Raw genomic sequence first — 23,197 nt, 5'->3', positions numbered from 1 at the left:
AATCAAGCTTTTTATCTCACAAATTTTGTATAAACTCTAAATACAACTGATGGTTTTTAGGAGTTCAAATCCGAGGAACCCCCCCAGCACTCCTCCCAAAAAATCTGAAGCCTGAACACAAAAAACAAAACAGGAAACTAGTCTTAACTATTGAGAGAAATTTGCTACTCCCGACCAATAGGTGGCACTATGGTCAATGTCGTCACATTTTGGATAAGTTTTACACCATAAATCACATTTATTGTCAGAAAACTTCCATTATATAATAAATCGTGGATGAGTCTGCAAAGAACAAGAACTAAACAAAGACTAATTTTGCTGATATTTTTCTTGATCCAACTAAAAACATGCAAAGCCATTTGGAAAACTCAATAAACACAAATTTGAATAAAACTACATAGAGGACAAATCGCAGGTTTTTAAAAATCACTCGAGCAAAGTTCTTTTGCTAAACGATTAATTAAACAAACCTAAAACATGGTAACAAGTAGTTTGATGAAATTTATAACAAACCAGATCCTGAGGTAAAGTACTCCATATGGCTACTATCATACACAAAAGGGCACTAAAAATATGTAGTGATTTATTTTGCTCAAAGCTTTGTGCATAAATGAAAGGTTATCACCTTTAACGCAGCAACAAATGGTAAAGTAAGAATGGTACATGAGAAGTAAAAAAACAAGTCAAAAATCTGACCATTAAAGTTTAAAAATAAATGAAAAAAAAATCATGTTTATTCCAATTAGTGTTCAATATCTGATCCCCCTTCCTGATGGCTGTATATTAGTGATGCTAGCTGATAATGAGGATTAATAATCATGAATAAATATTTAATTGAGAAGTATAAAAAAGAGCTTGTATCCGCCACAGATCTGGTCCACTGTTAATATTGTGAACATTTTAGTACCATTAAAGTAACTTCAGCGAATATTTTACATTTTGGCCCGCTGCTTGCATAATATAAATATAATATTGTCAGGGGTTTCCTCTGCATTTGAAAGTCCTATCAGCATTAAATTGTACATATTTCTTTATGAGGTACATTAAACACCATTTACAAACGCACTACAGCGTAAACTCTAGCTGAGCTAATGGATCCTTTAAATGGCTCTTCAACTTTGTAGTAAATCCAAATTGTTCAATGTGGAATTTGGATTTCACTTTCTATACGGGTTACGTGGATGGTGTTCTTTTTCTTAAACAGACATTAAGTTTTAGATTCCTTTAATACAAAAACTGATTGCATTTAAAGCTGGAATTTGTCTTTTACTACCTTTGCATCTAGTCTCTGCAACTGAATGGATGTTATCTTAGTTTCCAACACGTTATTGTAGACTAACATATGATTATTGCTTCCAATAAACACATGATTATTGGAAACAAACAAACTTTAATAAATGACTTCACTTAAATAGCGCTTTTCAGGACACCCAAAGATGCTTAAAAATCTGTATTTATTTTACATCTTTTATTAAAAAAAACATATAAACTTTGAATAAAATAAACCTTTACAGACATTTGTTCACTGAAAAACAGTCGTAAACCCATGAAAGACACAGAACCAGAACCAGAACCTGGACCTGGACCTGGCTTCTTATTCCCGCAGTGAGACGCCGCACTAAGAGCATGAGGAATCTCTAATCTGGACTTCGATTCCAGCCTGGGTTTGAAAGTTCACTCTGATCCAACTCAACTCAGAACAGAACCACTCTGATTCAGAGCTAAGAGGAAGTTGAAGTAACCAGCATCGTGGTGCGTTCAGGTACCTTCCGCAGATAGGAGAGCCTGGAATTGTGGTTTTAGAGAGGCCCAGGAGTACAATGAGGTGTCCACCTGCACAATCAGAACCAGAACAATCTGTCTGTAACCTGCTTTGCCTCTAAAATAAAGAATACAACTTTCAAGCAAAAAAAAGATAGGGTTACCATGACAACATGTCTACGGGCGAGGTCGGGCCTCTTGCAGAGATCCTGCAGACGCTTACAGAGCTGCTCAGGGGTCGAGTACAGGTACTGATCTGGGACAAAAAGGAGGAAATCAGTGGCGGACCCAAAAGAGGGACTGGGGGGGCCATGGGCCCTTCTTGAAAAATGATGACCACCCACAAGAATTATGTTCATGTCATAGAAAGGCATAGAGATCACCTTCTTCAGTGAAGACATGAATGAAAAAACCAATAAATAAATATATAAAGTTATATAATTTAAATATAAACATATAATTACTATTATTATTATTTTTAGCTGTGAATTCACATGTTTTCTACTGGTTTAGCTACCCATATGAACATTTTCTGGGTGCCCCACTGCAGGAGTGGCAGTAAAGAGCAGTAGGAAGAGGTCTGGTGTTGCAGCCAGAGAGGTAGAGTCGTCTCAGGTGTGTTTACCTGGGAATATTTCAGGATACACTAGAGCCCTTGGACACAGAGGGAAACATCCACAGTGAACTGCTTCCAACCTGAAACATCAACGCAGACACAGTCAGGAAGAATCAGACTTTGGTTCAATACTTTACTTTTCAAGACTTTTTAATGCAACCTTGAATTAAATTCAAGACCAAAAACATAGGGGTTGCTTGGGGAATCCTGCTGTATTGCAATTAGGCATAACAAAAGTAAAATCTGTTTGTGGCCCTCAACTTTTATCGCTTGCTGTATGTGGGATTTGAAGCCGAGCGGTGAAGACACTGTCAGTCCCGTGAGAAACAAACTACATGTAAGATTAAATAGTTATTTCATGACAAAACTTAAGACCTATGGTAAATCTATCTAAGACCAACTACATTTTTTAATTGAATTTAATACATTTTAAAACTTTAATTTTTGGTACATGCATTTAAGACTTTTATTCATTCTGGGATCTTGGTTCTGATCCGTTCTGGATAATCTCTGCAGTCGTTTTCCCTCTGCTCTCTGTGGACGATGTGTTCAGGTTCTGGGTTTTTTCACGGGGATCTGGACTTTTTGGAGTTTCAATGTGAATGCAAACTAAAAACCAGCACTTTAAAAGAACATCAGAGAAACCTGGAGAAGGGTTCCTTTAGATGCTGATCTTTGATCAGCACACCAACGCAGCTATCCGATCAGAGCTGGCTCCTGCTGGCTGCAGGGTCTTAATGAGCTCTGCTGAAGATCCGGATTCATCAGACAGAACCAGATTCAGACCTAATGAGGATCAAAGTGTCAGCGAGGCCTCAGGCCCACATGATTGTGTTGTTTCCGCTCCAGAACCTCTGACAGCTGAGCCTGACATACGGGGAGCTGCATCCTGGAATATCTGGAAGCGTTGGGAGAAAAAGCAGGAAGGATCCAGAGTAGGAACGTCTACAACAGCTTCTGGGATCCAGATGTGTAACACCTCAGAAAACCAACAACTCAGTATAAACCCAGCATGCACGGACCCAGTCCTGGTTTACATTAATAGACCTGTTTTACATTTACTTTTTCAGTTAAATCCAAGATACATCCATAAAGGACATTGACATTTTTCATACAGGGAACCATATTTTTATCCAAAGAATAGCTTCTCGTTTCTTAAGCAACCGTGGCCAAAGACACTTTATAGAAAATATGTTAGTTTGTTTAAGAAGGGTGGAATCATTGGCATCAAGCAGAAGAAACATCTACAAAGATGCAGAAACTATGAATCTTGGGCTGAAAATTGTCCAATGTATTATTAAAACCTGGAAAAAAGGTTAAAGGGCTAAACAAAATATTAGGGTGATTTTTTCAGATCTTTAAGAGAAACGATGCTTTCTAATTTTTTTCAGCTGAATCAAAAATGTTTGTTTCTTTGTGTCAGTATACAGTTAGATCTTGCTACTATGGCAAACCTATTTTTGACACAAATTTGTGTGTAACAATTTTAGAAATCGATATTATTCTGACCATTAATTGGATAAAAATGATTCATTCTGCAGATTTATCATTTAACCAATCAAGCTTATTTAATAAAATATTGTAAATATATTAAAAGATGCAAATAAACACATAATTCAGTTCCTTTTTTAAATAATAAAATAATAGTTTTGTTGCCTAAAATAGAATGATGTAGCATTCTGTTAGCTTACACTTGATAACTTTTCTTTGCAAACGGTGGCCTGTAAGTCTGCATGCTGCAGTAAATGATTAATCAATTACTAAATTAGTTGATAATTATTGGAAAAATCAATTCGTCATGATTAATTGACTAATCGTTTTTGCCCTAGCTGTACTATACTGTATTATTATTATTATTATTATTCATTATTTAAAAACTTACATTGCCACACCGAAGAACTCGTGTTTGGAGGTGGAGACGACGACGTCGGCATCACACAGCACCTTTAGATACTGGTCCTTACTGGGCAGGAAGCCCCAGTTCAGGATGTTGGACTGGAGCAGCTGCTGGGAGGAGGAGAAGATCTCTGCAGGAGGAGATCACAGCTTGGTCATGTGAGGAAGGTCACAGTGCTCCTTTAAACTGATTGGCTGAACTTCCTGTTGGTTATAATTTGTGAAGGATGATGAATGTCTGATTCTATGTGACTAAAATCTTAAAGTAACCAAGTGATTTGACTCAGAATATTATTTTTGATTAAAAATCAATAGAAACATTTTCCCCTCAGCCTTCTGTCTGCTCTCCTTCCTCCTTTTCCTCCTCTTCCTCGTCTTCCTCCTGCACTGTGATGATCTTGCAGGAGGTTTATGTTGGTAATTAGAGGAAGAGGACAGTTTGATGAGGACAGATCTCTCTGATTAAACCAGCAGAGTCTCTAACAGGTGAAAGTGATCAATACTCAGAGCTGTTAGTGAAATCACTCAGCTCCTAATGTGATTGGCTCTCGGCTGATTTACCGCCGGCTGGTTGTTCTGCACTAAAACTTTATGGTCTAATAACTCAGAGTGGGCTCGGCCCGCTAAAACACACACTCATCAACACACCATCACATCGTTATTAAAACACTGAAATTCTCCCGGAGGAGACACACAGACACTGAAACACAGGTGAACACACACCTGAACCGACAGTCCTGAATGGCATGAACATCCCACTGAACAGCAGCTTCCATGCTGTTCAATGTGTGTGTTGAGCAGGTGAGTGTGTACCTGGCACATCGGTGAACGTCTCTCCCAGCACTGACAGCTGGAAATCCAGTTGTTTTTCCTTCAGTTTGATCAAAGTGTTGAAGAACAGCTCCGGGTTCTTGTCGTGTTCCCTTTAAACACAGAGGGCAGGCAGACCATGAATTCAACCTAAATGCAATATTTTGTTGCATATATGTGTCAATGGCCTATTTTTTTCATCCCTGCCAGCCCCCCAACAAAATCCAATTTGTGCCACGTCCTACAGTGGTACTACGTCGGATACGTATCCTATTGTTTTTGAAACATTTCCAGTCTGAACAGTCATGCCACATTTTAATTACTTTTATATCATTGATGTGAGAGATGCATAATTCTGCACCAGGCAGGATTATATAATGTGTTTGACAGATTCCTATTTGTTAATGCAACAAGAGTCTTCTTCACCTTCCCCAAAGTTGGTTATGGAGTCCCACAGGGTTCTGTGCTTGGATCTGTTTTCTCTACTATAAATGTGCTTCAAATTTAAAAAGTGGAAATATGGAATAGATTATATTTTGTAAAGCTAATGACGTTTTTAGAGCTGCAACTAAGTATTATTTTAGTTACCCCTTATTCTGACGAATAATCTGCAGATTTTTATTTAACCACTTAAGATTATTTTATGCAGTATTAAAAACATAAAAATGCAATAAACAAATATTTGTATTTCCTTTTTAAATAAAAATATTTTATTGCTAAAAATTTAATAACACAGCAGTATTTTAGTTGATTATTTGTACCAAAAGAGACATCCACAGCAAAAAATAAAAAATACCGTACTTCTAACATTAACATAAGAAAAAGCTCAGGCCTCTCTTCAGGATTTCAGAGTTGAACATATTGACAGAAAAAGGTTTTTCATCTTAAATGCAAATATATATATATTTGTATATACACACATTTTGTACAGTCCCAACTCAATTACTGCTTTGAGTGTGCTGTTCCAAACAGACCTTTCTTTGTCTGTATACTCCAGTTAACAATTAATTAATGAATTTGATTATTATTTTAATAATAGATTAATCACAACTAATTTGATTGTTTCAGCTCTAGATATTTTATGTTGATTCATGAAGATTGACACTTCAAATCAGTTAATTAGGCTATGACTGTGAACGAACGATAAAAGGCTGGATGAATCAGTTCAGTTCAGTTCAGTTCAGTTCAGTTCTGCTTGTCCGATGCTGTATTCTCAAACTATTAAGGTTGCAGCAGAATATTAAGTTTACTGGTTTAATATGTTGGTCCACACTTTCAGGGAGGTTCTGCATAGCGGCACAGAGCAGCAGTAGATCGGGTCGAACCAGAACTCACCACCTATGAGGCCACACAATGTGTAGAGGCTTCACCTGGCCCACAGGTATCAGAACGGTTCTGGGATCAGATGATGGATCCTCTTCACACCTATCAAGTCAGAACCAACAGCTGTGATAACCTACAGGCGATCCGACCCAGTGAGCTGATCATGTGATTACCTCGACGTCTGCAGCTGATTGGTCTCTGCAGAGCGGCGAAAACGTCTCAGTTTGTGTTCAGGCAGCAAGCTGAAGACAGAACCAGAACCAGAATTACACAAACAGAACCCAGACAGACGGGGACAGACAGCAGGACACAGCGTCTCCAGGTCTGTCTGTTTCTCTGAGGACGCTGGAAAACAGGACTCAGTGATCCATTTGAGGAATGAGCAGTCTGACTGCAGGCAGTAAAACCAATCAGCTTATTGATGATCACAGTGATGATGTCACCTCTGAGTCTGATTAAAGATGAAGGTCAGCGACCGCCGAGGCTGCCGGGGTTTATAATCGGGGTAATAATCATAGAGGGACGCCGCAGGGAAGACAGATCACTGAGCAGAACATGTAGGGACTGCAGAGTCTAAACTACAGGACTTCATCCAGCAGTTTGGGTCTGGAGAAATCAGAACGCTCTCCAGCTGAACAGAAACAAACTGAAGTTTGTATGTTTGGATCGATCGAGGAACCATCCAGAGCCTTCTGGTTCTGATCTGCTCTGCATTTACAGAACCAAACATGGAGAATGAGCATTCAGCTTCTATGCATCACAAATCTGGAACAAACTTCCAGAAAACTGCAAAACAGCTGAAACACTGAGTTCCTTTAAATCTAGACTAAAAGCCCTCCTGTTTAGAGTTTTATCTGAACCATTATAAATGGAAAACTGACCAACATATTTGATGTGTATTTGTTTGATGATGGCATTTGATAAAATGTAATGTTTATTTATTGTTTAATTGATTACTGCTTTATGTTTTTATAGTGTAAAGCACTTTGAACTGCCTCACTGCTGAAATGTGCTGTACAAATAAACTTGACATAACTTGTCGAAATGAAAAAGTTTAATGCAATTGCTGTTTCCACAATTGTTTCACGTGTTGTTCCATGGATCAGAACTCTTTTGCACAGTTAATCATCTCTGACTTCACATTCCACTCTGAACATGTAGAAGACTGAAACCAGAACCAGAACCAGAACCAGTCCCCATCCTTCGCTGCAGCTGGGCAGTAGTAGAAGAAACACTCAGCTGTTTGTGACATCCTCATTTATCTCAGAGGAGTTGGGGTTCAGCAGCAGCCATGATGGATGGAACGTCTGTCTCTCTCAGCAGGACTCGATTACTATTCAGTTACAATGAGAGGCCAACTGATGGATGGAGGTTGTCGTTACGGCAACCACTGACACACAGCTAAGGCCCTCACACTGCTGGCTCTGCCCACATTTGATGGCTTGAGGCTGAACCTGAACAAAGCTCCAGAAATCAGAGGTCACATGACACCAACGTTTTATCTTTAAACTCAACAGACCAGAGCTGGGCAACAAATTAGTTTTAACAATTTATCAAATTTTTGATTTGTTAAGATTCATGAGAGATCTGGATTTTTTTTTTTTTTTTGCCACTACACTCCTTGGGTTTCCAAAGTTCAGGGTGATGTCAGCATGCCCATGGTGGCCATCTTGTTTCACAAGCATGTTACACAGCTTCTTTAAATTCAGGTCAAATCTATGACGTAAGAATCTGGCTAAGATTTATTTGTTGAAAAACAAATATAAGAATACACTTACAGTATTACCGAAATAAAGTCTTAATATTACCAGAATAAAGTTGTGACATTTTGAAAATGAACTTGTAATTTTATGAGAAATCCAACATGAAAAATAATCTCATAATCTTGAACTGCGTCTTTCTTCTGCCAATATACACTGCCTGGCCAAAAAAAAAGTCGCCACCAAAAAATGGTCACACTCTCTAATATTTTGTTGGACCGCCTTTAGCTTTGATTACAGCCCGCATTCGCTGTGGCATTGTTTCAATAAGCTTCTGCAGTGTCACAAGATTTATTTCCATCCAGTGCTGCATTAATCTTTCACCAAGATCTTGTATTGTTGATGGGAGAGTCTGACCTCTGCGCAAAGCCTTCTCCAGCACATCCCAAAGATTCTCAATGGGGTTAATGTCTGGACTCGGTGGTGGCCAGTCCATGTGTGAAAAAGATGTCTCATGCTCCCTGAACCACTCTTTCACAATTTGAGCCCAATGAATCCTGGCATTGTCATCTTGGAATATGCCCGTTCGATTTGGGAAGACAAAATCCATTGATGGAATAACCTGGTCATTCAGTATATTCAGGTAGTCAGCTGACCTCATTCTTTGGGCAGACAATGTTGCTGAACCTAGACCTGACCAACTGCAGCAACCCCAGATCATAGCACTGTCCCCACAGGCTTGTACAGTAGGCACTAGGCATGATGGGTGCATCACTTCACCAGCCTCTCTTCTTACCCTGATACGCCCATCACTCTGGAACAGGGTAAATCTGGACTCATCAGACCACATGACCCTCTTCCATTCCTCCAGAGTCCAATCTTTATGCTCCCTAGCAAACTGAGGCCTTTTTTTCTGGTTAGCCTTACTGATTAGAGGTTTTCTTACGGCTACACAGCTGTTCAATCCCAACCCCTTGAGTTCCCTTCACATTGTGCGTGTGGAAATGCTTTTGCGTTCACAATTAAACATACTCCTGATTTCTGCTGTTGTTTTTCTTTGATTTGATTTGACCAAACGTTTAAGTAATTGCCGATCACGATCATTCAGGATTTTTTTTCCGACCACATTTCCTCCTGGAAGACGATGGTTTCCCACCATCCTTCCACTTTTTAATGATGCGTTGGGCAGTTCTTAACTCAATTCTAGTAGTATCTGCAATCTCCTTAGATGTTTTCTCTGCTTGATGCATGCCAATGATTTGACCCTTCTCAAACAGACTAACGTCTTTTCCACGACCACAGGATGTGTCTTTTGCCATGGTTGTTTAAGAAATGAGGAGTTACTCATTGCATCAGCTGGGGTTAAATAACTTGTTGCCAGCTGAAAGATAATCGCCTATGCAGTACTTATCCAATAGGAGGCTTGTACCTATTTGCTTAGTTAAATCCAGGTGGCGACTTTTATTTTGGCCAGGCAGTGTAATAACTGTATTCTGATAGCCTGGCACTAATACTCCATCATACAACCCACAGAAGGGATGATTGAAATAAAAGTCACTTTTTGAAAATATTTTTTAAGTTCTTTTTTTTTTTTTTAGAAAAGAAAGCGAGAAAAAAAAGAAAGCTCCAAGGCTCAAATCTAAACACAGGGCGGGAAAAATGCAAAATACAAAAACCACACAGATTCCTCCTTTGGAACGACTGAATGATGCCAACGTGTTTGATATTTTTATCTGATCCAATTCTGCACCCATCTCTCTTGAAAACCCTATAAGCAAATCTATGAAAACCTAATTGTAACATTAGATGTGAGGAGTTCATTTTACATTTACTGATCCAGATCAGAACCACTTTTCTGATTGATATGTTTATTGATATTTTTGCATACAGAACCAAGGTGTTTACATATACCAGGATGCAATTAGACTCAGCATAAACATAGTGTACACACCATTAACTTCAACCTTCATATTTTCAGGAACAAACATGCAAAACACATAAAATATTAACACCAATAATCATAAAAAAAATAAGATAATTACTGAAACAGACACAAGATAAGTAAAACATGAAAAAGGTGTTGGGAGGAGTTAGACTGATGCAAGAAAAAGCTACATAAATGTTTACCAATGAGAGTACACACCAGTGAAGCACCTTAAACCCACCTGCTGACATCAGGGAACTGGACCGGATAGTTCAGAACCACACATTTTGGACGGATCAGCCTGTCCAGGTCTTTGGGTCTGTGGTCTGGGATCTTCTTCATGAACGGGCCAACAGAGGACAGGAAGGACTCCATGTTGAAGCGGGAGTTAAAGACCACTGCATCCGACACCAGGCTGCAGAACCCAGAGACAAACCCGGTCAGAACAACAGAGGGGACAGAACCAGAGAACCTGAGGACGGGTTGGGACACTGATTGGACTCTAAGTGCCCCATCAGACGTCTGCTAATGATCCCTGCTGTAATGTGGTTAGAGAAGACGGAGCAACTGCGGCTTATTGATGAGCTGCCAGCTGATCAACAACAATCAGTTTTACAGTCAGACAGCTGATCAATAATCTAAAGCACTTTAATTAGACACAATCAACCAATCAGACTGCTCCTCATCACTAACCAATCAGAGGGCCTTTGCATTGTCAAACTGAGCTCAGCTTATTGTGATCAATGATCAGTGGGGTTGAATGTGTTACTGGGATTACCATGAGAGCACCTGGTTGTATCCGTACTGGAAGTCTCGCTCCTGGTCTTTACGGACCGGGTAGACCAGCTGGTTCTCATGGAAGTACAGGACCTTCTTCAGACGGGCCAGATCGGGTCGGAGAGCCACCAGCTCACAAAGGTTCAGCACTGAGCTGCTAAACAGAACCCTGTGGAGAAAAACAACAGTTGAAATAAAAAAAAATAATTATTAAAGTAAATGTATATAATAGTAAAGAAAAAAAATCTCCACTGGTCTATAAAGATGAGGAAACAGACTTCTTGTGTAACATTTCACAAGTTTGGAGCTGACAGACAGGAAGATATTTGACTCTCTCTCCCCTCCTGTCTTTTCACCACTTTGATTCATTTTGTACACTAATGAGTGCCAGGGTCAAAACAAGGGCAGACACTAAGGATAGACAAACAATGACTGAAAAATGTACAATGGTATAAGCATTTCATATCAGTTGGTATTGATAATTATTGATTCATTTGTTTTGTTTTAATTAAACAAATAAATTGAGAACTACCTTTCTTGTTTTATCCACTGTTTCTTTTCTAGCTGTTGAAATTTACTAGAGCTGCCTAATATGTTGAAACATAATCATTGCTACATAAATGTGGACAGGAACACAATGGCAAGGACAATACTAGGTAGGACCCTGAATTTCTTCAGGTGAGAGGAGTTTCAATAGTTAATTACAACAAATATATTTTTTTTACAGTACAAGCAACTTGTGACTGTAAAGTTGTTTGTACTTTACAGTCAAACAACTGTAAAGTACAAACAGAGATCTAGTTAATCTCTGACTAGATGAACTTAGATGAAGTCTAAGGTCATCTAGTCAGAGATGAACTTAGACTTCATTAGAGATGAACTTCACTTCATCAGGAAGTGAAGTTTCTGATGAAAGCACTCAGAGATCTCCCACCTGTGTCTGGTTATCTTAAAGTTCAGTGATAGCTGCCGCTCATGTCGCTGTGAAACCAGTCTGGGAATGAGTCAGCAGCAGCAGCAGAAGCAGAGACAGAAGCCTCGTACATGAAACTGATCCTGTTATCCTCCATCAGATCAGCAGCATCACACTGTGAAACCAGCAGAAGCTTTTCATCCTGCTGCTCCTAAGCCACAGGTCTTCCAATCGAGTTCAACAGGGTATAACCTAAAATCTACACCCATAAATACACTGAGTTCTCCTCAGCTTTTAACCTCATAGTATGCAAAGTAGGGTTGGTTTGCACAAACAGACCCTAGAGGTTGTAGTTTTTATCTGATGTACTTTTGTCCTCCATTGGTGCCCCTCAGGGCTGTGGCCTTGCAACACTTTTATTCCTTTTACACATAAATGAGTGCCAGAGTTGAAACAAGGGCAGACACATCATAAAGTTTGTTGATGACTCTGTGATTGTATCTCTGATTGACTTTGATTCATGACCAGAACTCTGATAATGACGTCAGCCGAGTGCTCATTTCTGGTGATTAATGTCTTAAAAACCAAAGAAATGTTATTTGATTTTACAAAGATACCTCTGGCTTGCCCCCCTGTTTTATCCAAGGAAAGACTCCTTTGCTTCTACTTCTTCTTTTCCAACGATATAGGAAGGAAAACCATGTTCTATCTAGACACTTTCAAAAGGCTTGAATCACTCCTAACTGACAGGAAATGATAGAGTTTAAAATGCAAAAACAAGACGACCACTCCATGCTGTTGGACACTTTTAAACAATACAGCAAGAAAGGGACAAAATTAAAGCCACAAACAGCGTTTAGTTTTTATTTGGATTCTGGAGTCTACCTGAGGAGTTACCTGCATGATGTCACATGTGTGCCTCTCACCTGTATGATGAACAGACAGGAATGGTCTGGCTGAAGTACAGAGCTGCCGTTCTCGCTCTCCAGTGCCATTTCTTGGCCGGCAGCGTGAAGACGGAGCATCCATCGACGTTCTCCTTCAGAAGGTCGATCAGCTGTTTGTGAGAGCCGCCATAAAACGCTTCAACCAGCAGAACGCTGGAGGAGCCGCCGACCTGATGAGAGAAGTTAAAAGTCAGCAGGCACATTCATCAATATGTGACCTAATACATACATATACATTATATATATATAATCTGTTGGGTGAAGTAGTAGTCCTACAGATTTGAAAGTTTTTGTCATTTTCCAGTGACAAACTTCTTTTATTGGGATTTACAACCCAATAAAAGCTATGAAGTGGGAACAAATTAGATGTTTTACATATAAAAATATAAGTAATGGGTTATGCATTCATATTTTCCCTTCCCTTTGAAACCTGGAAATAAAATTCAATGACACCAATTGACTACTGGATACGTAGTAAGCAACTAGACCCCACTTGTGTGTGATTTTTTCTTTTTTTTCTTACCATTAGGTTTTTTAGGACATTTTAAACAAATAACACCCCATAAAAGTAAATGTATCCATCTTCTTTTGGCAAAGTTTTAGTTTCTCTATATTTTATTAATGTTCCTTTTAAATGATAAGAAATTTCCTATAATGGATATTTAAGCTGTTTTTTTTAAAGGGCCATGTAACATTTGTGGCTCTAAATAAAGTTTTTATTGCTGAGCTGAGGGAAATAATGGCTCTTTGGATAGTAAATATTGCAATAATTTGGCCTAGTCAAAGCCCAGACCTGAATTTACACTGGGAATCTGAGGCATGACTTGAAAACTGATGTTTACAGATGCTCTCCACCCTGAGTTTGAGCTGTTTTGCAAAGAGGAATAGGAAATAAACCCAGACTTCAGATGAACAAGATTTAAAGCTCTAACTGTGGTGAAAAGTGATTCTACAAGGGAAGGCTAAACACAAGCACACACCACACCTTTCATGTATATTGTCTTTATCAACCACACAAAATGCATTTTGTGTGGTTCATCTGAGGCTGCCTCAGATTTAACATTTCTAGTTAATAAATATTTGTTATCGGTCTGTTGTAAAACATTCTATCCTAAATAATCCTAAATGTTGTGTTTTCATTAGCTTTAAGGGGAAATTCATCATAATTAGTTCACATGTATTGAACACAACTGTATCTTTATAAAAACATTTAGCTCAGAAATGTATCTTTTTGACTTGTAAAATGCCTTGAAATAAAGTTTGTCATTTATCTCAGACCGTTTAAATGTTTCTGATCGTGACCTGTTCTGTCAGTGATTTTTCACCTAAAAAGAGTTTGTTTTCAGCTGAAAACTCCATCATGAGTCACCGAACGCTGCGTCATTATTAAGAACTGATCTGAAAGTTGAAGGCCAGTCTCATAAAAACAGCAGGAACAGCAGCCTACGGTGTTTCCACAGTCTGACTCTAAGAATTCGGCGACATTTCCACAACACGGCTCTTCCAGCCTGACAGGAATCCCCGTCAGCTGCAGAAACACAGAGCAGCTAACACGGCAAGAGTCAGAGGTCGCAGTAGACACTGTGCTAAAGTTACCATGCAGCTGAAAAACTGGCCTGATGGAGGCAGAGTGAATCCTCCTTCTTTCAGGTCGTAAATGAAAGCCTATTGTTGTGCAGCCAGTTAACTCTGCAGTAACAAACCACAGTAAAACCCAGTAACATCCATCTATTTGCAGCACAATGTGTCCTGATAGGATCCATTATGCTGTGGGGAGGTTTACGCAGCCAGTGGCAGGAAGTGGACAGCTTACGGTCCCCTGAGCTGCCCTGTTCTTCCTCTGAATTCCCTCCCAACCATTTCCAGTCCGTTGCTCCATTACCCTGCCCACAATGGGAGCTAATGTGGCTGCAGCAGCACTCAGCGCTCGCCCACACGCGGCTCCATCAGTCCATATCTGCTCGCTGCCACTCATATCAGGAGAAGGAAATGAGCTGTTTCTTCTGCTGGAGACAGATACCAATGAGCCTTCTGCCATGCAGATGTGTCAGAAAGACAAATCTGATTGGAAACAGAAGCACAATGTCAGCCTTTGTGCTAAAAATGGACCAATCTGTTTCCTGAATGCGTCCAAATAATGTGAAATATGAAAACGTGTCGGGAGGACTGATTAACTACGGATGGGCGACCTTTTGGCCTTCAGAAGAAAAACTGACAACTCGTTTTTCTGCCCCGGCCTCCCAGTGAACAGTTTTACTCCCCAGATAAAGAAGGTTCAGACTCCTGCAAAGCCGGCAGCAGCAGAAACCTATTAAAACTAAATATCTGACTGATATAATTCAATGTTTTGTCTCTTATTAACTCCTCAGACAGATGTCAGAATGTGAGCCACAGGCTGGAGTCTGGCCTGCAGCCTGCCGACGATTTAAGATGGCAAAAATGAAATACACAAAGATGGGAAAGTTAATTAGTGAAAAAGATAGAAAATAATATACATAAAAAAAAAAACAATTTTGAGAAGGTTTTGGAATTTTACATTAAAATTTTACAATCATGGAATTCCATTAAACTAGATTTAATGGTCATGTTTCTTCACTCAATAATTAACACATGTAGTGTGATTATCAACATATTACTGATAGTTTAACTAAGTACAAAACAATTAGCTTCTTTGACTCTGACAATAAATATATTGTCTACTCATTCCTTTCCTTATGTGTAGAAACAGATAAACAATGAAACATTAAATTTTCATTAGTATTAGGGGCAAGGCATAAAAAAATTTAGAAGAATAAAGTTATAATGATAAGAGAATACAGTTATAATACAAGAAATTAAATTGTACAAGAAAAAGTGATAAAATAAGAGTAAAAGGTCAAAACTGCTAAAAATATAAAAGCATTAAATGTACATATATTTTTCTCAATATATACACCAATACAAATATTTTCCAAAAGACTTCTATATGCATTTGAAAAAAAAACTTAAAGCAGAAAAAGAAAGTAAAATACAAGAGCCGAAAGTAAAAAATAAAGCAAGTAAAAAAGAACAAGAATAGAGAATCTTTAAAAAGTATTTAAATTTTGTGGTAATAATATGTTAATTGAATCAGTTAAAGCATTAAATCTAAATAAACTCTGATGAGACTCGGGGGGGGGCGTCGGACAGATGTGGACAACGAGGACAATGGAAAGTCAAATCGCTCTGAGCTGCTTATTGATCAACCAGACAGGAAGTGTGTCAGTAAATGTGAAATCAATCATTCCACCTTAAATCAAACAGAACCACGGTGGGGGATTCCAGTTTAGACACCTTTCCTCCCACCGCCTCGAACATGGAAGGCTGCAGACACACATGAAACAAAGGGTTAATGTGGGCGTTTCCCCGGCAGGGAATCCCCCCAGCAGCTGCAGCGCCGGGGCTGAGTCAGCACCGCACCGCGCCGCCTGGAAACCAAACGGTGGAATCTCTGGAAACGCTTCTCGCCGTGTTTGTTGTGAATCTGTGGGCGAGTTTGCTACTTCATCCACAATGACGTCCTGATGACTTCATGCCGCCTCAGACTCAACACCACCACCACCAACATGTAGGTCACTCCAGCTAATATTCAACAAATTTAGGGCCAAGATGACTTTATGTCAGACTGATCTTCACCTCTGTGATAGACACAACATGCAACAGCTTCACCAAACTCCACCAACACCAGTCAGAGAGGTAGCCAGTCAAATAAGCCTTATTGGTTCAGGTCACAACACTGGAATCTGAAGACAATTCAATGGTATCCAACCAATTTAGAACGACAATGTCTGGTCTAGACCAACTACAGTAGACTAGAACCAACAAATTGTGTCCAATCGGATTATCCACACCTTAATCAGCTGGGTTGAAATTTCATTACTTTGCTTTTATTCACAATATTTAAAATCATGAATTAACATAGTTTTAAGGAATGCTTGAAATTTGGTTCTGAAACCCAAAGACAGGAAAAGCAATCCACCACCTAAGAGCCTCACAGCTGTGGAGTAGCTTTCCTGGGTGGACAGGATTGGTATGAACTAAAGTCTGTGACCCTTTCCAACAGAGACAGCTACCAGGACCAGGAGCTGAAGCTCAAGATGGTTCTGAGAAAATAAACAGACGTATGCTAAGAAAATCCAAATTATGCAAGGAAGTCCTTGGGTTTACATCAAAACCTTATTAGCTAAAATAATTTGACAATCGTAGAAGTGACACGATGCCACGACAAGATTGTTCCGACCAAGAAAAGTGTGACTCAGGTAGAGCGGACCTCCGACAAGCAATTTGTGGAGGTAGTGATGTCTCACCAAATGTCTCAGGTACATTTTGCTTCATCAGTCAACATTAAGGCAAAAAAAAAAAAAAAGGGTCCGAGGGTCTGATCTTAAAAACTTCTAAATAAGGAATGCTAAACTGCTTAGTGCAAAATATGAATGTTTGTCTCTGCTTCTGTCTCCACAGATATAATGTACAAACTTTGTCCAGCAAAGTGGCATGATAGATGCAAAAAAGCTAGCAAGGGAGCTAGCAAGCAAAGTTATGTTAGGAGTGAATAACAGTATGCAATAAAGATGTCTGAGTGTGAACTTGGCAGGATGGAAAAGTCCCTCAAGACAAAAATTTTTAAAATACATAGAATATATGAGATAAAAAACAAAAGTCCTGCAAAAACAAAACTTAATAGATGTGATTAACATATGAAATGTCAACTTACGTTTTAAAATGGATTTACTACATTTAAAGCCTTAATTTTAGATAAATGAATTAAAGACTTTTTAAGGATGCATGGACATCCAGCAGTGCTTAATGTCATAAGCTGACTGTATGAATAAAGGAAACATCACAAAGTTGGTTTGGAACATATTAGTGTGATACATTCCAGTTTGGTTACTCTTCAGTTAGTTATGGAGTGCCACAGGGTTCAGTGTTTAGGTCATTAATATTTAAACCTTTTAAATCAAATCAATTACTGCTGAAACAAACTTTCCGTGAATGTTACATATACACTCATGGAATGGATATGTAATATTCTGTAAATGTTTTAGACTTTCTTAATTATCAGAAAGTCTAAAACATCCTACAAAAAGTCTTCGGTCTGTTCAATAAGCTGCATTAGAAAAAACTGAAATGAACTGGAATAAAATTAAATAATCAACCTTCATGAGTCTTCATTCTGAATGGGTACTGTAAAAATAAAACTAACTACACTGCACAAACTGCAGCTTCACTGGAGAATCCCCCGACATTCACTACCTTCCCCGTCCTCCTCGCAGCATTTCTTTGCAGGCTGTGCACAGCCGTCCCGTTGTGTTTGTGTGTATTAACAGTGTGAGATGATGAAATGTTGCTGAATGAATCAGCAGCCAGTCCCCGTGTTATTTGAAGGTAGCGGCTCCTGATCTGCCTCAGCTTTCGAGTCGTTCTCACTCTGACTATGAGCTTCTTTCATTTGACTCTCTGACACTTCACGGCTCACTCGAAGGCGGATATCTGACTGAAATCAGTTTCTTTGTACACATCACATTATTGTACTGGTTTCAGGAAAGATCAACAAGTCAGTGTTGGCTCAGGATTAAATGTCAGGGGGTAATATTTCAGCTGCCTTCTGCTGTTTGAGCTGAATTTAACAAGGAACTTTCAGCCTTATGAAGATCAATAACAACCAATTTATTAATGAACTAAATAAATCAGGTTTGATCTGTCTAATCCAGAATGTGGGCGATTTAAATACCATCATGTTTTCTGAATGATTATTAAGAGTATGAGGCCCACATTTTTCACATCAGCATCCCACAGATTTTAGGTCATAATGGCTCCTCTGCATTTCATCTGAAGAACAAAAAAAGAACAGCTGATATAAATTATCTACATGTGCATCACAGTGAATTCCAATTTCATTAAAACGGCTTTTACTTCAGTAATTTCAATTAAAAACTGAAAATTATTAAATGTAAATTCTTTGAACACAGATTTATACATTTCAAGTGTTTATGTTAATTTTGATGATTTCGGCTGATAAGTAACAAGAATCCAAAATTAGCCATTATTATTTTTTTTTTAATTAAATAATGTTATATTTATGTTATGGTCCATTTCATCTTAGCCACTGCTGACTTTAGAGTGATTCAAGAGACATAAAACCTTCAATAAGGTAAGGAGACCACAAAAGGTGAAAGATAAATAAGCGATCAGCTCACAAAGTGCTGTATTAAAGCATGTTAATTAAAAGTTGAGTGGAAGGAAAAACTATTGTTGGAAAAAGAACCATATAGAGCAGAGAAGTTCAGTTTTTTAAAGTAGTTTTTTAAAGTCCAAGTCAAGCGTCGATTCTTTCAGGGGAGTGTCTGAATCATTTTTAATAACACTAGGAAATCATGTTATAAATCTTTATTTAGAACCTTTGCTCTTATGCCTAAATAGGAAATAAATTAAAATGTATGCCAAGTGTTGCAGCATAAGCAAAGTAAGGTGTAGTGAATACATATTTTTCTGAAACAATCCAGTCATTTATACAGAAGTCAGTTAGAGAGGTATTATATGGTCATTATTATGAGATTAGAGGGAACAACCAGAGCCTAAATACTGGTATGCTATGACTCCTGATTACACGAGGATAAGACTCAAATCTTACACTAGGTGTTTTTTACAATCTTAGACATTTATAAACCTTGAACTTTAACAAACTCCTCCAAGAAATTTTAACATACCGGCTTCAAATTTGGTCAGTACGCAGTTAAAGGATGGGGGTTCAAAAGTTTGAGCATGTTTTAGGGGCGTTGCTTAGTGGCAAGCATGGCGTACGCACCAAAAAATTGAAAATGCTATGATTTTCACATAGAAAGGCAGAATTACACTAAACTCTGTATGACGGATCCATGTTGGATGCCCGATGACACTTTGTAGTTATCTGTTGACATCGTCAAAGCTCCTCCCTCTGAGAATAGGAAGTTATTTTTTCCACTTGGAAAAATCCATCTCTGAATTCTGAAATTGTGTCAGACTTCAGATATCAAGATGAAGGGTTTACCCCCAGAAAACTTGGTAAGCCCGGTGGTCGGGACGCCGAGGCAGTCCACCGGCGGCGGCCCACCGTGTTTTTGTATTAAAAGATGTTAAGTTGACAACCTACATGATGAGGTTAGCGCTGGTTGGTTAACACCACTAACGCTCTGGGACCACATACATAAACCGGGACCACATACATAAACTTTGCAGGGAAAACAGAGCCACACCCTGGGCAGCCTGTAAACGGCGCATATATTTCTTTGTTCACAAAGATAAATCGTTCTCGCCGCTCGCTCAACACACCTCTGAATTTGCTACTACAAGTTATCCTTTAGGAATAAACCTGCTCCACTAGTGAAATGCTCAGAGCAACAGAGACACTTTGCAATCCACCTTAAAAAAAAAAAAAAAAAAAAGCTGATTTTTCTTTTCTCCCTAAAAACATAAACAAGCAACGCTTAGCCTGGACAGGGGCTAGTAAAGCATGGCAGGCAGCCAGGCTTATAATACACTGTGGGAAACCCTGAGATAATCTTGTTGCACTTAGGTAACCTCAAGACTTACAGAAAAATGTCTTTTCAAGCCATGGTCTAAACCCCACAGGAAGTCGGCCATTTTGGATGACAGCCGTCATTTTCTCTCCTTTAAATGCTGCGTCTATGCGAACTTCTCCTACAGCTTTTGACTTGGACTTCAAAATGACTCGGCACTGTCTCGAGATATTAGAGATCAAAAGTTATCAAAACCTTTATACAGCATTAAAGCATGAGGGCATAGCCAAGCCACAAAATCTAACCCCTCAGCATAAAACATCAAAGTGTATTAACATCCACACATAAGGTCAGAGCTGTACCAAACTTTCTGTGAGTCATTACAGACTGACTCAACACATTCACCAATCCGTCACCATCAACACCAAAGCGACAATAACTCCTGTCTTAAGACTTACCGCTGGCTCGCCACATGGCCGTCCAAGGCTTGCTGATTTATTTTACTTTAATTTTTATGACATCTCAAAAACAAGGTACTTTAGCAAAAGTGTGTAAATGTTTCCCCCCTTTAGCTCTCTACTCAAGAACTGAATTAGACAGTAACTCCAGAAAAAGTTACTGGCTATGTGCATCATGACTGGAGAAATTATTAGCGACAGAAATCAACTGATCTATTATGCTTCTGTGTACTTTACCACAACATGTTTTATGTAAGATAATAGCAAGAACTAACAGCATATAAACTACGCTGAAGAGATCCCAATGTGGTTTTGTTTCAGCCGTCCAGAGTCGCCGCACAGCTGCGTGGTAATGCACTTTAGAGGCTTGTGTGATGTAAAAACAAGAGCTTTGCTTTGCACAGTCTGCAATGGAGACACTACTGTCCCCACAACTTCCTGTAGTGCACTGGTTACTAAAAAAAATAACATTTAGTTGGCTGTAGACAGTGTATCAACAAACTACATTTCATGTTGAGAATTTTTAGTACTCAATGAATCACTACAGCCTTACCCTCAGTAATACAGTCTGCTGTTTAACACTGTCATCTGAGGTATCGGGTAAAATTTAAACTGATAAACTGTCATCTCTCATCTCAGCGGTAACAGTTTTTTTATACATGCTTACTCCACTTAGAGCTCCTGCCTGAGACATTATGAAGAAGCTGTAATATTTCGTACAGAATCAGCGACTGAAACAGAACATGGAGAAATCTGCTTCGGTCTGAGTCGACTGGTTTCACTCTAAACCCTGAGTCACACCAAGCAGAGCAGAGGGAAATATTCAGGATGAAGAGGCTGTCTGAACAACTATTACTTGGCTTCATTGTTCAGACCAACTCACCTGAATTCATGAATTCAGATTATGTCCATATGAATGTGTTCATGTCCTTCAGGCCTGTTAATGTCCTCTCGTTTGATTTCAGGCTTAAACCAGTTTACTTCGCTCAGATCATTACCCTCTAACACATCTCCTCCTTATTGTCAATCAGATCATCTTTAAACCAAAATCTTTATGTTAATGTTTGACAAAAACTAATCTGCTTTTGTCAAACATCTGCATCTCAGAATCTTTTACATTTCCTTTCTGTTTTCTTTGACTCATCAGAAATCTTAAAGCTAACACTGCCCTTGCTGAATTTCACCCTGTTTCATCTGCAGGTAATACAATGATATTGTGAATACAGACATGAAACATCAGAAACTGCTATGTGGATAAAACAGGAATGTCTCATTTAACTAGACTCAGTTAAATTTTATTAAACTAGAGATTCACAGATTGCTCAGACTGGAAACAGATGATTTGAATTGGTTTTTGTTCTAATTTTAGTTATTAGTTAACAGTTTTAGCAAGTTTTATGTTATCAATCTAATATTTCCTTGCAGTTTAAAGAACTAAGAATTATAAAAAGTACTGTTACATATTTTATTGTTTGCTATTCATATTTGATTACTAGAAATGTGTTTGTATAAATTGTACTTAGTCCTAAATTTCTAACTGGTTAATTTCTCTCAATTTTAATTTGTTAAACCGTTCAAATTTTGGACACAAACTCAATTGAGAAACAGTGGCAATACTTAGAAATGACCTGTACAGACAGAAGATACTCAGCTAGAAATATTTATCAGTCACTGAAAAGAAAATTTTCAGTGACCAAAAGGATGCATACCCTAAAACTGACTTGCCTGGAGCATAACAATGAAAATTTTTTTTATTCTATTTGTTAAATTTTGGAAAACCATGCATAATTTTCCTTTGACATTAAATTCATAACTTTGTTTTAGGCTTATCACGCCAAATGATAAAAAAACACATGTTTGGGACTTTAGCTTGATAAAATGATAAAAAGTCAAATACGGTGCCAATTCTATTGCAAAGATCTGTAAAGTACCTAAAACTTCATGTCATTTTATCCAGGCAGCAGGAATGTGGACAACATTCCCAGAACCTCTCCATCACTTTTGCATCCAAACAGGTTGGAGTCCCAGCACACTGTTCTGCCTCATGATAAAATAATATTTCACAGTTTAATCGTCAGATTTTTTTAAAGTAAAAATGTAAGTCAGCTGAACTCTTTAAGCCTCAAAATCTGCAAAATGTCAGGGTTTTTTTTTTAGAAAAAGTTACAGTTATATCCTCAAAAATTAACCTGACAGCTCTGCAGGAACCGTCTACTTCCTGGAAGAGTTACATTAGCTCCGTTAGCCGAACCGAACCCTCACTCTGGTTCCCAGTCGGAACCAGCATACCGGGCACAAATAACCTCAGACCGGCTGAGTCCCTGACTCCAACAAAGAAGGAAGAGGATACAAACAAACATGTTTGATTCCATCTGAACACTCACCTCTGACTGCTGCATCTGACGCTCGGCTCACGCTTCACGCTAGTTCTGACGTCATCACGTCGATAGAAATGGGTAGCAGGCGAGAAGATTCGTAGGAATCGTTTTCCTTTTTTTTTCCTTCTGTCCTTTCCTAATTAGGATTTAATTTAGAGCAAAGCATAAAAAAAAGGCTAA

At 38.6% G+C, this 23,197-nt stretch overlaps 1 protein-coding gene across 1 annotated transcript; it reads right to left on the bottom strand.

Annotated features, from left to right (window-relative positions):
* Nucleotides 1–1,435: 1,435 nt before the first annotated feature.
* gtdc1 (glycosyltransferase-like domain containing 1) lies at nucleotides 1,436–23,107 on the bottom strand. Its single transcript, XM_044132366.1, has 11 exons — nucleotides 23,024–23,107; nucleotides 12,647–12,837; nucleotides 10,809–10,976; nucleotides 10,272–10,445; nucleotides 6,580–6,648; nucleotides 6,419–6,508; nucleotides 5,087–5,196; nucleotides 4,260–4,404; nucleotides 2,387–2,457; nucleotides 1,926–2,017; nucleotides 1,436–1,833 (listed from the first exon to the last, which is right to left on the bottom strand). The coding sequence occupies exons 1-11, from the start codon at nucleotides 23,036–23,038 to the stop codon at nucleotides 1,759–1,761; spliced, it is 1,200 nt and encodes a 399-aa protein (XP_043988301.1). The 5' UTR covers nucleotides 23,039–23,107; the 3' UTR covers nucleotides 1,436–1,758.
* Nucleotides 23,108–23,197: the final 90 nt, after the last annotated feature.

This window comes from Gambusia affinis, linkage group LG11 (genome assembly GCF_019740435.1).
Source record: "Gambusia affinis linkage group LG11, SWU_Gaff_1.0, whole genome shotgun sequence".
NCBI lineage: Eukaryota > Metazoa > Chordata > Actinopteri > Cyprinodontiformes > Poeciliidae > Gambusia > Gambusia affinis.
Note: the sequence above shows the minus strand (reverse complement) of the source record. Positions and strands in the feature narration are given on the sequence as shown.

Coding starts and splice junctions, on each gene's coding strand:
- gtdc1 (XM_044132366.1), bottom strand. Junction 6,509..6,579: donor AATCAGCTGCAGACGTCGAG/GTAATCACATGA, acceptor CTGACTTGATAG/GTGTGAAGAGGATCCATCAT. Junction 4,405..5,086: donor GACGTTCACCGATGTGCCAG/GTACACACTCAC, acceptor CTCCTCCTGCAG/AGATCTTCTCCTCCTCCCAG.